Source organism: Cherax quadricarinatus, chromosome 5 (genome assembly GCF_038502225.1).
Source record: "Cherax quadricarinatus isolate ZL_2023a chromosome 5, ASM3850222v1, whole genome shotgun sequence".
Taxonomy (NCBI): Eukaryota; Metazoa; Arthropoda; class Malacostraca; order Decapoda; family Parastacidae; genus Cherax; species Cherax quadricarinatus.
Genome location: NC_091296.1, coordinates 56,616,672 through 56,633,570, shown reverse-complemented (window position 1 = coordinate 56,633,570; position 16,899 = coordinate 56,616,672). Strand labels below are relative to the sequence as shown.

The following is a 16,899-nucleotide window of genomic DNA, read 5'->3' as shown; positions in this document are numbered from 1 at the left end:
AACATGGCTATTCCATGTCAATTGGTTAAAAGTTAAAGGCAGGAGCAAGGACTCACCCCACCTCCTGAAACTCTAATAGGTAATTACAGATAGATAATTACTTTTCACATCCCACTTTTATTCTAAACCACATAAATCTTTAAGTTGAACATTTATACCATCTCTATTCCTTTCCACAACTGTTCATTTAACAGCTACTTCCTAGGCTCTTATTCTCTCAGATACACTTAGTTAAGCCTATTAACTCGACCTTATTCAAAAACTCTCACTCATTTTAACATTATTTCACTCAGTGCTAGGATACCCAGCTTCCTTTCATACAAAACTTTAACAATTTGTTCTTAACATCTATACTACATCCATACCCACATTCAAACAACTCATACATTATATATGTGTTCTTTGTAAAAAAAACATTAATACATAAGTGTTTAAGTGTTGTTCTACGAATACTATAAATGTACAGCATTCTTAATAAAATTTATATTATCACTAAATACTATAAAAACAACATATCATTTGTTCACTCCACCATCTACATTATAAGGCACTGTTTAGGAAGGCTACAAGGAGACTCTAAAGTTCCTGTGTACATTTTGTTTTATTGATGAACATTGTATTCCCACAGGTGGGACCTGCCAAGACCACACAACCGCACCGCTCTGCCCCCCACAAAGCTCTATCCACCATCAATCATATACACAGAAACCTTGCCAATGTACCCACAAATTTTTGTAACTCTTGGCTCTCGTCCAAAATTTTCTTTACAATACACTCTGTTTTGGTAAATTTACTATAATATATAGTATTAATATAGAATTACACTACCATAGAAGACTGCCAACTACAATTCTACCTCCAACATTTTTTTCAAAATCACTGTTATATTCCTGAGGACTACTAGATTTTGAGGCTTCTCACTGAAATTTCGTTCAATGAAATACCTGAACCCTCAACAGATTTCAACTTGAACCTTGTACTGTTAATACCAATACTACATTAAATGAAATAGCATTTGACAATAAGTGAATTTTTTAATTAAAATAATTACCCACATTATAATATGACCATTGCCACCAACCACAAAAAGTGATATGTCTATGAAATGGCTAACCTATCCCTTTCTACATTATACTCAATAACAATATAATCAGAGATAAATATGTTCCATCTTGTTGCAAATTATGCCAATGATACTGTCCATAGGAACCCTATAATGATCAATTTGTTCCATCCTGCAATTTGTGGCAATGATACTATTCATAGGAACATTTTTTAAGGCCAAAAACTATGCAACTGTCAACAATTGAGCTGTTCAATATTGTACAATAATCCGATTTGTGGTTTTTCACTTCAGGCATTGGTCCTTTTCTTCAAGGCTTCTAGGCACCAGTGTTATAATTACTAATATTCTTATGACCTTCAACAAAAAAGGTATCTGGATTACTACAACACTAACAACTGTGTAGAAATCTATTAACATAAACTGCAAGCTACCCGTCAACCTGGTGTATAAGCCCACCTAAATTTTCAGCTATAAATTCTGACAGGCCTTCTTTATCCACCATATAAGCTGACCACAAAAATGAACAAGTCACTATTAAGGCGAATACATAAACATAAATGCTGCCCATGTAATAGATTTTGTTTTCAGATTTTGGCTTTTATGCTTCAAAGGTCATCTCTCTTTAAACATTGCTATAATTTTGTAAGCACTGACATCAAAAAGATAATTGGCATCACAAAAAATCCACATTTTTGAGATTAGTAAAAAAAAAAAAAAAAAAAAAAAAAAAAAAAAAAAAAAAAAAAATAGCATACCACATGAAATACCTTAATTTTTCTGTATATAAAAATTATGGTATTTCGTAATCAAATATCAGAAAAATCACTGATTCTTTCACTTTGTGAATAAAAAAAGAGAGAGAGCAAGGCAACTTTTATGAAAGGATTCATGAAAACAGGTAGCCAGTCTTGAGTCCTGGAGGTGAAAAAAAAGCAGTGTCTGCACTCTAATGGCTGTGAGCCTAGATAAGGTGAGTCTGAGATTACTGAGCAGATACTCAGACTAGCTAGCACCACCTCTAACTTAAGGAAGAGAGGCTCCAACTTCATCCTGTTCTCTATTCGTATGTCTCTTAACAATAAAAAGGCTTTAAAATGAGCTTATGCAGGTAAAAACTCTTAGCGTGTAAATATAGGAACCCTTAACCTAACCCTATAAAACCAGTTAAAAAGAAGAGGACGACTGAGCAAAACAGGATGATATGAAGGGCGTTTAAATTTGTAGTGGAGGGAAAGCGAGGTAGGGGTCGCACTAGGAAATGTTGGAAGGGGATAAAGGAGGTTTTCTGTGCAAGGGGCTTGGACATACAGCTGGTAGGAGTGAGCTGAGACAAACAACTATTGGGACCTGATGAACTGTTGGAGTGTGAACAAGATTGTTTATGAAGGGATTCAGGAACATCAGTTAGCCTGATTTGAGGTCCTGGAGGTGGGAAGTACAGTACTTGCAATTTGATGGAGGGATGAGGATAGATATAGATATTTTTAACACACCAGCCGTCTTCCACCGAGGTAGGGTAACCTAAAAAAGAAGAAAGACTTTCACTATCATTCACTCCATCACTGTCTTGCCAGAGGCACACTGATACTACAGTTCAAAACCGACCATCTCCCACCAAGCTATGGCCACCCAAAAAAGAAATGCTTTCATCATCATTCACTCCATCCCTGTCTTGCCAGAGGTGCATAGACACTACAATTCAGATGCCCCTGAAACTGCAAATATCCCCACCCCTTTAGAATTCAGGCACTGTACTTCTCACTTCCAGGACTCAAGTCCAACTGGTTTCCCTGACTCCCATCACAAAATATTACCTTGCTGACACACCAACAGCTATAGATTATTTAGGGTGTAGGGGGGGGGGGTTACACAATTTTAGAAAAAACCTATAACTGAATTTTAAATCAAGATTTATGCACAGCACCAGGTGAAGCCAGCCCAGGGAGGTACTACCATCCTGCTGAGTGCAAAACTAAAGCCTGTAACTGTTTTACATGATGGTAGGATTGGTGGTGTCCTTTTTTTCTGTCTCATAAACATGCAAGATTTCAGGTACGTCTTGCTACTACTACTCACACTTAGGTCACACTACACATACATGTACAAGCATATATATACACACCCTTTTGGGTTTTCTTCTATTTTCTTTCTAGTTCTTGTTCATTTCCTCTTACCTCCATGGGGAAGTGGAACAGAATTCTTCCTCCGTAAGCAATGCGTGTTGTAAGAGGCGACTAAAATGCCGGGAGCAAGGGGCTAGTAACCCCTTCTCCTGTATATATTACTAAATGTAAAAGGAGAAAATTTCGTTTTTCCTTTTGGGCCACCCCACCTTGGTGGGATACAGCTAGTGTGTTGAAAGAAAGAAAGATATATACATATACACACCCCACTGAGTTTTCTTCTATTTTCTTTCTAGTTCTTGTTCTTGTGTATTTCCTCTTATCTCCATGGGGAAGTAGAGCAGAATTCTTCCTCTGTAAGCCATGCATGTTGCAAGAAGCGACTAAAATGCTGGGAGCAAGGGGCTAGTAACCCCTTCTCCTGTATAAATTACTAAATTTAAAAAGAGAAACTTTCGTTTTTCTTCTTGGGCCACCATGCCTCAGTGGGATATGGCTGGTTTGTTGAAAGAAGATGTGTAAAACAGAGAACACACCTTGAGATGTGGGGGAACTGATTGTTCCAATTTTCAGAAAATCCTATGGTTTATTGGGCTATTCAACTGGTTTGGGCCCACATCTCTCTAAATATTACTTGAATTTAAATAACATAAATGTTCATTAGAAAGTCAAGTTAGAAAACATACTTGGGCATGGGAAATCCAGTGAATACATTATAAACCAAATCCTATGGATGTTTTTTGATTTATGGATTGTAAGGAGAAAGAGAGAGAGAGAGAGAGAGAGAGAGAGTATGAGTATGAGTATGAGTGTGAGTGTGTGAGTGTGTGAGTGTGAGTGAGTGTGAGTGAGTGTGAGTGAGTGAGTGTGAGTGAGTGTGAGTGAGTGTGAGTGAGTGTGAGTGAGTGTGAGTGAGTGTGAGTGAGTGTGAGTGAGTGAGTGTGAGTGTGAGTGTGTGTGTGTGTGTGTGTGTGTGTGTGTGTGTGTGTGTGTGTGTGTGTGTGTGTGTGTGTGTGTGTGTGTGTGTACTCACCTAATTGTGGTTGCAGGGGTCGAGACTCAGCTCCTGGCCCCGCCTCTTCACTGATCGCTACTAGGTCCTCTCCCTCTCTGCTTCCTGAGCTTTGTCATACCTCTTCTTAAAACTATGTATGGTTCCTGCCTCCACTACTTCACTTGCTAGGCTATTCCACTTCCTGATGACTCTATGACTGAAGAAATACTTCCTAACGTCCCTGTGACTCGTCTGAGTCTTCAGCTTCCAGTTGTGACCCCTTGTTTCTGTGTCCCCTCTCTGGAACATCCTATCTCTGTCCACCTTGTCTATTCCCCACAGTATCTTGTATGTCGTTATCATGTCTCCCTGACCCTTCTGTCCTCCAGTGTCTTTTGTGTGTGTGTGTGTGTGTGTGTGTGTGTGTGTGTGTGTGTGTGTGTGTGTGTGTGTGTGTGTGTGTGTGTGTGTGTGTGTGTGTGTGTGTGTGTGTATGTGTGTGTATGTGTGTGTGTATGTGTGTATGTGTGTGTATGTGTGTGTATGTGTGTGTATGTGTGTGTATGTGTGTGTATGTGTGTGTATGTGTGTGTATGTGTGTGTATGTGTGTGTATGTGTGTGTATGTGTGTATGTGTGTGTGTGTGTGTATGTGTGTGTGTGTGTGTATGTGTGTGTGTGTGTGTGTGTGTGTGTGTGTGTGTGTGTGTGTGTGTGTGTGTGTGTGTGTGTGTGTGTGTGTGTGTGTGTGTGTGTGTGTGTGTGTGTGTCTACTGTAAAAAGAGATCAATATTCTTTGATCAAATTATACCGCTAAAATATGAACATACCGAGCATACCACTCATACACAAAGTCACTTACAAAATATTAACACATTTGATAGACAATCAGAAAAATTAATTGAAAAAAGGCATCAGATTAACACAGCACATTGGAGAATTGCTGTTGTGCTTTAACTCTTTCTAATCACTGGTTGAGATTTCTCATAACCTGGAAAAATTGGTGTGATAAATCAACTGAGCCCATAATCAGTAAAATCCTATGGATGGTATAACTATTCAACTGGTTTGTGACTTTCTCTCTCTAAATATTGCTCTAGCCTCGTTAATATTGTTACTGTAACTGCAAATAAAACAAATCTGAGAATGGGAGATCCAGTGAGCACATTTCCAACTAAATCTTTTGGCTGATTTCCAGTTACTGTGTTGTGTGCCAAGCTTAGAAGAATCATTCCTTGCAAATTTGGAGGCTTCTTCATTTGAGGGTTTCAATTACCCATTTTTACCAATGAGCAATTTGCAAATAGATTCAATTATCCATTTTCTTGGTTCAGTGACTTTCCCACAAAATCTCTCTCTATTTTTGTCATTATGACTCATGAATGCCAATATTAAACTGATTAGTGATATATTAAAAAAAAAAAAAATGGTCTCTGCAGCATAAAATGAACCTCAATTTAAAACAAAATGGTATCATTTGCAGTTTCTGGTTTCAGTGGACCACTATGAACACAACCCTCATGAATGTGGAGAGACAGCTGTATTATAACAAGTGTAACAAGTAGGTACCCTAGTAATGTCTGAGTGTGTTGGAAATTAATTTGCAGCCCAGTATTGAGAGATTTAGGCTTCAGGGTAGTTTGATTAAAGCAGCACACACTTGCTTAGTGTTGGATATTATACACCCATCCTACAAGTCAACCCCTAGTATTGGAATAATAATAATAATAATAATAATAATAATAATAATAATAATAATAATAAAAAAAAAAAAAAAAAAAAAAAAAAAAGAGAAGCAGCAAAGATCAACTTATATGCCAAAATCTGCAGTACCTTTTTAAATTTGTGGGCTATGTAATGAATACTTCTTGAGCTTTCAATCAAGAATTACTTCTTGACATGACTTAATTCCTTTTTGTAGATGGTCATAATTCTAAATTGAGCACTGTGGGGAACATGTAATACAACACTTTGAGTACTTGGTCACTATGTAAAATTATTGATGAGTACACATTAACTGAAATCTGTCAATAATGTTGGACTGGATATTATATTACTGAAATAGAAATATATTTATATAATTAATTATATAAATATAGGCAATTATATAATTCGAGGTAATATACCAATCACATACACACACATACAACCCTATTAAAGAGTGTAACCATCAGGCATATAATTATCTGCTTCTCTAACAATGTCCTTCCATGTAAAAACATCCTTTTTCTTGGTGGTTCTAAGCAAATGTCAAATACTTCCATTATTTCTTAATGATAGCTGAAATACCAATCAACAACCTTCAAGTACTACTGAGGGGCAGAGCAGACAGTGCCACTTCTAAAATTATAGGCAGTTACTAATGCAGACATGTTATAAATGAAGCCAGAAAGCTGATACATAAACTATAATATGGATATCTAGTCAACTTAACATCTGTGTACGAGAAAAAATATACATAGGTTACAGAGCAATACTCAGTATTGTAATATATAAAATACCACTGAAACCCACGCACTGGCACCCACAACTAAGCTACTGGTTATAGGGACAGAGAAGGGGAGAACACCACACACCAGCAGTTGTCCACTACCACCATTATACAAGACTCGCCCCATGCTACATATATTTTATTACATCCACGCCTACTCTTTGGAATCTGGAGAATAAACGCACACATTCATAGAGTGGTAAGAAAATACTCTGTAGCGTGGTAAAGTTCCCCAAATGACAGTAGTTGTCTACCTGCTTAATTATTCATTCTTCCCAAAAACAAATGGGCACAACTGACTTCCTAGACAATTTATAGATCAGAAACCTCAAGTGCACACACTTGCAAACCAGGTGCAATACAATTATTCCATATCAAAGACACCATAAGAAGAAAGTACTAGGAAAGTCTATGGGAAAATCCAAACATCTATGCATAAAAGAATAGTTAAAAAGGAATCATCATTTAGACTTCCTCCAGGCACTCATCCTACACTTTAAAATTTTAATTTTGTGTAATCACAAGTCTAAATATCATGCTATTTTTTAAATAAAGACAAAATGTGTGGCCTGATGTACCAAAACTTTTTAACTGACAAAATAAAATAAAGAGCATTAATAGCCATTTGTGCCCTAACCACACAAATTGCTTATGTTCCAAGGTACAGAATATGATAATGTTGGTTCGTTTGCTCTGAAAGCTGTTCCCTCTAAAGCTAATTCCCTGACACATCCCTGACAAACAAGAGGCAGCATATCAAGAGCAAGACTGTTGTTGAAAAGGTCCATGCAACTTGTGTGGGTAGGGCACAGCAAGGGTGAGGATAGCAGGACACAACGGTAGGTGGTCTTGATACACAGCAGCATTCCAACAAGCACAAGTGACCTTCACAACAGCACCAAACAAGTAGCCAGCTTTGAACTTCACTCCCAGTTTTTTCCACATTGATTTCATTGGCCTGTCAACAGTTCCTTTCTTTATCACACTGTGGATACTTAGCACATCCATAATACCATGGTCACTCTATAGTTGCATTTCATAATTTATAGGGTATTCTTTACCTGTTTTTGATAGGGGGTTTGAAGTGGTAGTATTTTTGAAAAAATGATTCCACCGAACCTTAAGTTTTTGTAATATCAATTATTAGATGACGGTAAATGTTAACACTAACAACTACGGTTATTTCAGTTAAATGAGGCACTGCTGAGACAAACCAAGTTGAGTCTGAGGTGGTTTCAAGTTTTTATATTCAGGAGCATTTACAATATCACTTTAAACTACACAATACCATACTCTCAGGCACTATTAAAAAAACACCAAAGAACAATCCAACTTTCTCGTTTATCATTTTTTCCACAGCCCCGAGCTGATGATATATTCTTCACTGGTCTCCACTGCCTGACTTCACAGATGCATTTTTCCAAACCCATTGCTTGACAAATATAATCACACTGTTTAATTTCAATTTACACTTTCCAACTTCTCAGTAAAATGATAGAAACAACTAAAATTGTCATTTCCTACACAATACTATACTCATTGATCTTATCACAGGCAAATTTGTTTGTTGTTTTAAATAAAAAAAAACTGAGTGAGGCAGATGGTAAGCCTGACTCACATTTTGCTTGGTAGCTCTCAGGTCCCCCGTGTGGGTTCTGTCAATCATCTGGCTCTCCAATACAAGCCGCAGTTGTATGATTATAGGAGGATTAGGTTAAATATATATATATACTGTGTTCCATTCCCCTAACCACAACAGTGAAAGAAACAAAAGGATAACAATGACAGTGGCATATTCCTTGCAGTTCTCAATGCCATGTGTTCTTCAGGAAATGGTGACAAATCATTCGTGACAGTTATTTTAATCTGTGATATCACTTAAGCTGACAAACAGGCTGGTGTAGTTTGGTGCTAATGGGTGCCTGTCTATACTTGAACAGTGGACGAAAACAGTGTTTCAGTGCACTGCTACACTTTCACATTTACTTAGTAGTATTCCTGGCTGGACATGTTATGCATGACATTGTGTATTGTGCAGTGCAGCATTTTCCATTCCTAGTGATATCTTTATTTCACTAGATTTCAATTAGGCAGACACTCAAGAGGTTCTAAGTGGGCACTAGTAAGCCTCCTTGGATCAACCAACAACATGCGGTCACCTAGTTCCTAGAATCGAGGATATATCAAGTTCTTTTCACTGCTATAAAAACACTTGTCAGCTTGGAGTCTTTTTAACTACAAAACTTTCTGGTCAGGATGTCCAGCAATGTTTTTATTACATTTCATGATCAAAATAGAGCCAATGGTCCGTAAGATATTATATAATTTTTTTGAAGTACATTATCACCAGGCCATTTCAAATATTGCAAACTAACTTTGTTTTCTATAAAGTTTTTCGTGTGCCATAGAAATAAATTCCTCAGTATTTATTTCACACTGTGGCTCAGTTTATGGTTAGTTGCGTGCACCACGGTGGTGAGGATGATGGTGCCCGCCTCGTCCACGTCCTCCACCCATCCCACCCCTGTGGTGTTCACGGTGGTCACGATGGTCACGCTGATCCCTGTGATCACGATGATAATGGTCACGATTATCTCGATGATCTCGATGGTCTCTTGGATGCTCACGATGGTCACGGTGGTCTCGATGATCCATGCGATCGTTGCGACGATCATCTCGCTCCATTTCCTGGTGAAATAATAAACTATCAAAAATTTTTATCTACACAGCAATCAATTAGTACAGTATTTAAATAATAAATATCCCTATCTATATATAAAATTTAAGAGAAAATTTATTAATGACTTTATTAACCTTTAACTGTTATCAACGTATTAGCAAGCAGGTGACAACTGTGTGGCTGACGTACTAGTACGCACAATTTTTTGTGACTTCAAATATGCCACCTGCCAATATTTTTGACCAGTTCAACTTTTCTGGGTTTCCTACAACCTCTTCATGCCTTTGAAAAAAATAAGACCATGTGGGTCCACACAGTGCATCATGGGGTAACACTACTTATCTAGGGCAAGGAAGCAATGAAACCAGGGCCTGTCATTCCACCACCAGTTGCCCTACCAACAAATGGTGTCAAACTGCCAGAAAGACATCTTATTCATGGCAGATTTATTACAATTTCATGATACTAATACAGCCTCTCCTCACTTAACGACGGAGTTATGTTCCTAAGACCACGTCGGTAAACGAATTCGTCACTAAGCGACAAGCATACCATAATGGTAGTGAGTTTGTGTCAACCATCTTTGATATTGTTTTAATGTCACCTTTGCACCATTCATAACATTCTTAGTAATTTTTTAAATATTTATACAGTAGTGTACTGAATATTGGAATAAACAATACAAAAATTAGCTCTAACATACATTATTGGGGTATGAATATTGGTCAGAGAGCCTGTCGTAGGTCCTAGTCATCGGTAAGCGAGTACGTCGCTAAGTGAGGAGAGGCTGTAATAGAATTCAGCCAATAGGCACACTAAGTAGCTTTAACTTAGGATAACCCAATATAGTCAAACAATGTGACTTATTACCGTGTTTCCATGAGTATTACACCTTGAAACAATTGTAATATAAGACTTCCTTGTAAATGTATATGCTTTATTGTGGCCTGGAAGGCATACAGGTGTTATTAACACATAGAAATTACATTATGTTCATATAACTCAGGATATTCCCTCGAGCCTAAATATATACTGTGATAATGATAATGCTAAATCTAGTGATACTTCTCATACTAGTTATTGTACCCTTTAAGTGAGTATAAATTGGTAGTGTGAAAATGACAAGAGTGGATGGAGAATTGAGTTTCCATCGATTACTGTGACAAATGACTCACATGGGTTTAGTGTTTCTCATTAAGTTTATTTATTTTATTACTGTATATTAATATTTATATTTTAATATTTTTACATGATCTTGCACCTCACCTTTAACATTTCATTATTTTTTTTATCTATCACATTAGAAAATATTGTACAAAAACATACTAAATATACATAATTTACTTTTTGATGGGGAAGCACTAAACCCATAAAGGTCATTCAGTGTCTGATGAATGAAAGTTAAGAGATTTCATCTGAGAATGAAGGGTATCTCTAGTTCCTTGCATTGAGGCACCCCACTTGAAGGGCCTAGGTCATATAATCTTATGAAGCAACAAATCGCATTAATTAGAAAAATTATTACTCAGCAACATAGAAAAAGAAGTTATTACACTGGGGTTACAATTCAAGGTGCTGAATTAAAGGCTTCACCATGAGAAAAAAATATTTTCTGTTGCACAATCTGGCAGGAGTTGTTATGGTGGAATAGTCACATCCTCTCTTGATAAAACTTACTGGTTCTATCTAGTGGCTACCTACTGATGGTTCCAGCAATCACCACTCCTGTAATTTGGGATATTTTCATCTAATGGCTTCATAAACAGGGTTCATCAACCAGTGAATAGAAATCCTGGAGTATATTGTTCTGATACTATTAGAAAAAGAGGAAATCATGTTGTGGAAATGTAAGGAGGAACTTCTGTTAATAAGTTAAGAAAATTTCCACATATTTTATCAGAAAATAAGTACAATTGAGAATATTACTCTCCATAAGAATAAAACCACAATAGAAATAGCTGACTAAAGGATGATGACTTTTAAAAAAGAAAGAAACATTGGAAGAGTCTAAGGATAATAATTAGTGAAAACACTTTTTTCTTTTTCTGAAAAGAAAAAAAAAAAAAAAAAGACAGGATATAAAGAACATCCTAGGTAGTAGGTTGGTAGACAGCAACTGCCCAGGGAGTAACTACCATCCTGCCAAGTGAGTGTAAAACAAAAGCCTGTAATTGTTTTACATGATGTTAGGATTGCTGGTGTCCATTTTTCTGTCTCATAAACATGCAAGGTTTCAGGTACGTTTTGCTACTTCTACTTACACTTAGGTCACACTACACATGCATGTACAAGCATATATATACACACCCCTCTGGGTTTTCTTCTAATTTCTTACTAGTTCTTGTTCTTGTTTATTTCCTCTTATCTCCATGGGGAAGTGGAACAGAATTCTTCCTCCATAAGCCATGCGTGTTGTAAGAGGCGACTAAAATGCTGGGAGCAAGGGGCTAGTAACCCCTTCTCCTGTATAAATTACTAAATTTAAAGAGAGAAACTTTCGTTTTTCTTTTTGGGCCACCCTGCCTCAGTGGGATACGGCTGGTTTGTTGAAAGAAAGATAAAGAACATCTTAGGCAGTAGGTTGGTAGACAGAAATGACCCAGGGAGTTACTACCATCCTGCCAAGTGAATGTAAAACAAAAGCCTGTAATTATTTTACATGATGGTAGGATTGCTGGTGTCTTCTGCCTGTCTCATAAATATGCAAGATTACAGGTACATCTTGCTACTTCTACTTATACTTAGGTCACTACACATATGTGTACAAGCATATATATGAAATTAAGACACATGTGCAACATCTGGGTATCTTTATTGTAGTCGTTTAGCCATCCAGTGGCTTTATCAATGTAAATTTCAGGACATAACTTGAAGACAGTAGGACTATATACAGAAGATGAGGTAATCAGTCCCTCAACCTAGGAGTAGGTGCGAAGAGCACTGTAGTCGTGGAGATTCTGAAGCAGAAGTAAGGAGCCTGGCGCTTATATACTAACGTCAGGTGTATCCCATTTGTACAAATGAATTAAATACAAATAAAAGATCCAAAAACATGGAACAACCTACCTGAAGAGAAACTAAAAAAGATACAAAAATAATCCATTTAAAAATGCTTTAAAGAACTATTGCCACATACTGTTTATACAACATCATAACAGACTCTAATGGAAAACTCAACCAAACAATAAAGTAATGGTAACAAATCTTCCCTTTCTGTTGCTGTGGATCACTTTCTACTGACCCCCTGCCTGCCCTACACCTGGGTGACTTTGGAGATATTGTATGTGTATGGTTAGCGTTAGCATTCATCCATTCTATGTCTCACAACTAACTAATCGTAACACCTATTCTGCCTGCCCTGCCACCAGGCCTTGTGACACACACACACACAAAGAAATGGTTATGTGCTGGCAGAATGGGACTGTTCCTGAGGATGAGCCCTATATAGGCTTCCCAGGGTCATCTAGAGAAAACCCCCCATGAAGCAACCTCCATGCCTGTGGCCACAATCAGGGCTTTAGAGGAGGCTTCAACATTCTCCCACTCCTGCAACTGTTCCTATGAGGACCTCCTTAATGTGTGCTGGGGCTCCTATGGGTTCCTCTCAGGAGTGGAGCTCATATAATCAAGGGTAGCCATGTAATGTGATATGCACAATCTTGATAGTAAAATTGTGCACAAATGAGTGATCTAAATTTTAAATTATAAGCTTGTAAACTGCTACACTGTGCAATCTTCCGTAATCTTGCTTGGATATGTACGGTTGTTTGAGGATCTTGAAGACATAACAAGGAAACCTCTCTAAAACTGAATGATTGAGTAGTTAAAAAGATGGGAATGGTTATTTATTAGGTTTAAGCATTGGTAAATCATTCTGCATTATAAGCCTACTTAGGCATAATTACATAATCAAAGCCATATTAACTATCAATTAAGTGAAAGACAATAAAAATAACTCATATTTAAATATTAAAATTCTAGTTCTAGAAAGATTTCTATCAAGATGATGCCCCAAACTGTTCAGATTCATACATACCTTGTATGGGGGTCCAGGGTTCCTACGAGTCTCTGTCTCTTCCTGCCGTTTCTCGTAATGAGAAAAGTCATCAAATATGGAAGTAGAGTGGCGATACTGGTTGATTATCTTCAATACCTGGTCAAAGTATGACTTATTTATTAAGCATGAAAATACTACAAAAAACACACGAACAATTTTATTCAACTGAAACAGTTTCCACTGATAACATTACACTGCAACAGTTAAATTCAAAAGTACTTTAAATGATTATATTGCAGCACTTGACCACTAATACATTTAGAGTGAATGTGGAAGTGTAAAGTATTTTGTGTCTAGTAATAGTGGCTGATAAGATGCCAGATTCTCCATGGGAAAGTGGAACAGAATTCTTCCTTCGTAAGCCATGCATGTCGTAAGAGGCAACTAAAATGCCAGGAGCAAGGGGCTAGTAACCCCTTCTCCTGTATACATTACATGTACTAAATTTAAAAAGAGAAACTTTCGTTTTTCTTCTTGGGCCACCCTGTCTTGGTAGGATATCGCCAGTTCAATACAATGGAGAAGGCCCTTGAATCTGATGTGCCAGAATTCTCAAGCACATACTATGTTCTCCGACATGGCAGACAAAAACATTCTTGTACATTTAGAATGAATGGTGAAGTTACTGGATTGTGTGACAAACAGCTTTAACTGTGTTAAGATAAAAAATATTAATAAAGAATGTTTTGAACATTGCACATAAATCACAAACGTGAGTGTGTCACATGTACTAGACCAAAGACAGCATATCTGCAAACCAGTATGAAATATTACTGAGTTCACTGCTCAGATGCCAGAAGGGAGGTACATTGTACATTATTCTACAGTATGTTAAAATAGTATGTATTTTTTTTTTTAATTTTAAGTCTTACAATAAGTCACAGCTTTAGCATGCCAGAAATGCTCTGCAGACTTGGTGTTTTTTCCTAATAGTCTGAACCCCATTCCACTTATTATTTATAACTTTCTTTTAAATTAATTTTCATGGAGTTAAAAAACATGAATGAAAATCAACAAGCTAACAATCAACACTAAGAACACTTGCTACATAATATCTGGAAACAAAACAAAAACTATACAAATATCACGATAAATGATACTCAGAAAGAAGAGACAAATGTAAGTTCCCACATACCAAAAAATTTCATAGATTCACTATTATGAATCCCAAGTTAAACCACCATTGTAGTACATATGCATAGTAGTAGGTTGGTAGACAGCAACCACCCAGGGAAATACTACCGTCCTGCCAGATGACTGTGAAACAGAAACCTGTAACTGTTTTGCATGATGGTAGGATTGCTGGTTTTCTTTTTCTGTCTCATAAACACGCTAGATAACAGGGATATCTTGCTACTCCAACTTACACTTTGGTCACACTTCACAGACATGCACATGCATATATATATACAGTGGACCCCCGCATAACGATATTAATCCGTTCCTGAGAGCTCATTGTTATGAGAAATTATCGTCATGCGAATGAATTTTCCCCATAAGAAATAATGGAAATCAAATTAATCCGTGCAAGACACCCCAAATTATGAAAAAAAAAATTTTTACCATATGAAATATTAATTTTAATACACTCAAACTGAAAAAGGCATGCACAGTTACATGACACTTACTTTTATTGAAGATCTGGTGATGATTGATGGGATGGGAGGAGGAGAGAGTCTGTGTTTAGAAGGGGAATCCCCTTCCATTAAGACTTGAGGTGTCAAGTCCTTTTCTGGGGTTACTTCCCTTCTTCTTTTAATGCCACTAGGACCAGCTTCAGAGTCACTGGACTTATGTCGCACAACATATCTGTCCATAGTGGCCTGTACCTCTCGTTCCTTTATGACTTCCCTAAAGTGTTTCACAACAGTGTCAGTGTAATAGTCACCAGCACGGCTTGCAATAGCTGTGTTAGGGTGATTGTCATCAAAAAAGGTTTGCACTTTAAGCCACATTCCACACATTTCCTTAATCTCTGAAGTAGGCAACTTCTTCAATTTCTCTCTCCCCTCCTACGAACCAGTTTCCTCAGGTCTGGCCTCTTGCTGTTGAAGTTGATCTAGCAGCTCATCAGTGGTTAGTTCTTCATTGTCCTCCTCCTCCAACTCTTCCACATCCACCCCACTAACCTCCAACCCCAAGGACTTTCCCAATGCCACAATGGATTCCTCAACTGGCATACTCCTCTCAGGGTTAGCCTGAAACCTTTCAAAATCCCTTTGGTCTACACATTCTGGCCACAGTTTCTTCCAAGCAGAGTTCAAGGTCCTCTTAGTCACTCCCTCCCAAGCCAAGGTTTGCTCTCTCCAAAACTCTCTTAAGAGTCAATTGAGTTTCTGAGGTCACTACAAAGCACCTTTCAAACAGAGCTTTTGTGTACAGTTTTTTGAAGTTTGCAATAATCTGCTGGTCCATGGGCTGCATGAGAGGAGTGGTATTAGGAGGCAAAAACTTCACCTTAATGAAGCTCATGTCCCCATGAAGTCGCTCTGCCACATCTGTAGGTTGACTAGGGCATTGTCTAACACCAGGAGGCACTTAAGGTCTAATTTCTTTTCAGTTAGGTAATCTTTCACATTGGGGGCAAATGCATGGTGTAGCCAGTCATAGAAAAAGTCCCTAGTGACCCATGCCTCACTGTCTGCCCTCCACAGCACACACAAATTAGCCTTGAGGATATTCTTTTGCCTGAACGCTCTGGGAGTTTCTGAGTGATACACTAATAAAGGCTTCACTTTGCAATCACCACTAGCATTGGAACACATTTTCTTCCAAAACAGGCCTGTTTCATCACAATTAAACACTTGTTCAGGTTTCAGTCCTTCACTGTCTATGTACTCCTTGAATTCCTGCACATATTTTTCAGCTGCTTTGTGGTCCGAACTGGCAGCCTCACCATGCCTTATCACACTATGTATGCCACTACGCTTCTTAAATCTCTCAAACCAACCTTTGCTGGCCTTAAATTCACTCACATCATCACTAGTTGCAGGCATTTTTTTAATTAAATCCTCATGCAACTTCTTAGCCTTTTCATTTATGATCTCCTGCTATCTGTTTTTCATTTATCCATACCAGTAAGAGTCTCTCAACATCTTCCATCACTTGCGATCTCTGTTTCGAAAACACAGTTGAACCTTTGGCAAGAACAGCTTCCTTGATTGCCGTTTTGTTGCCCACAATAGTAGCGATGGTTGATTGGGGTTTATTATACAACTTGCCCAGCCCGGAGACATGCACTCCACTTTCATACTTAGCAATGATCTCTTTCTTCATCTCTATAGTAATTCTCACCCTTATTGCTGTAGGGTTGGCACTAGAAGCTTTCTTGGGGCCCATGGTCACTTATTTTGCAGATAAAATCACCAAAAACACTGTAATAATACGAAATGTTCCGATTGTATGCTTGGATGTTACCGATGAGGCTGGCTGGTAAACAATGCCAACGGCGAAACATGTGAGGCTGGCTCAGGCCGCACATTATACGCG

General features: G+C 37.7%; 1 protein-coding gene across 3 annotated transcripts in view; it reads right to left on the bottom strand.

Annotated features, from left to right (window-relative positions):
- Nucleotides 1-582: 582 nt before the first annotated feature.
- The window catches only part of Ythdf (YTH domain-containing family protein), a 75,120-nt gene continuing 58,803 nt past the window's right edge, over nt 583-16,899 (bottom strand). For all 3 annotated transcript variants that reach the window (XM_053771486.2, XM_053771485.2, XM_070102408.1), the window contains 2 exons: nt 13,390-13,506; nt 583-9,361 (listed from right to left, as the gene is read on the bottom strand). In XM_053771486.2, coding sequence (XP_053627461.1) covers nt 9,128-9,361; nt 13,390-13,506 — 351 coding nt within the window. In that variant the 3' untranslated portion in view covers nt 583-9,127. The remainder of the gene's footprint in view (nt 9,362-13,389; nt 13,507-16,899) is intronic.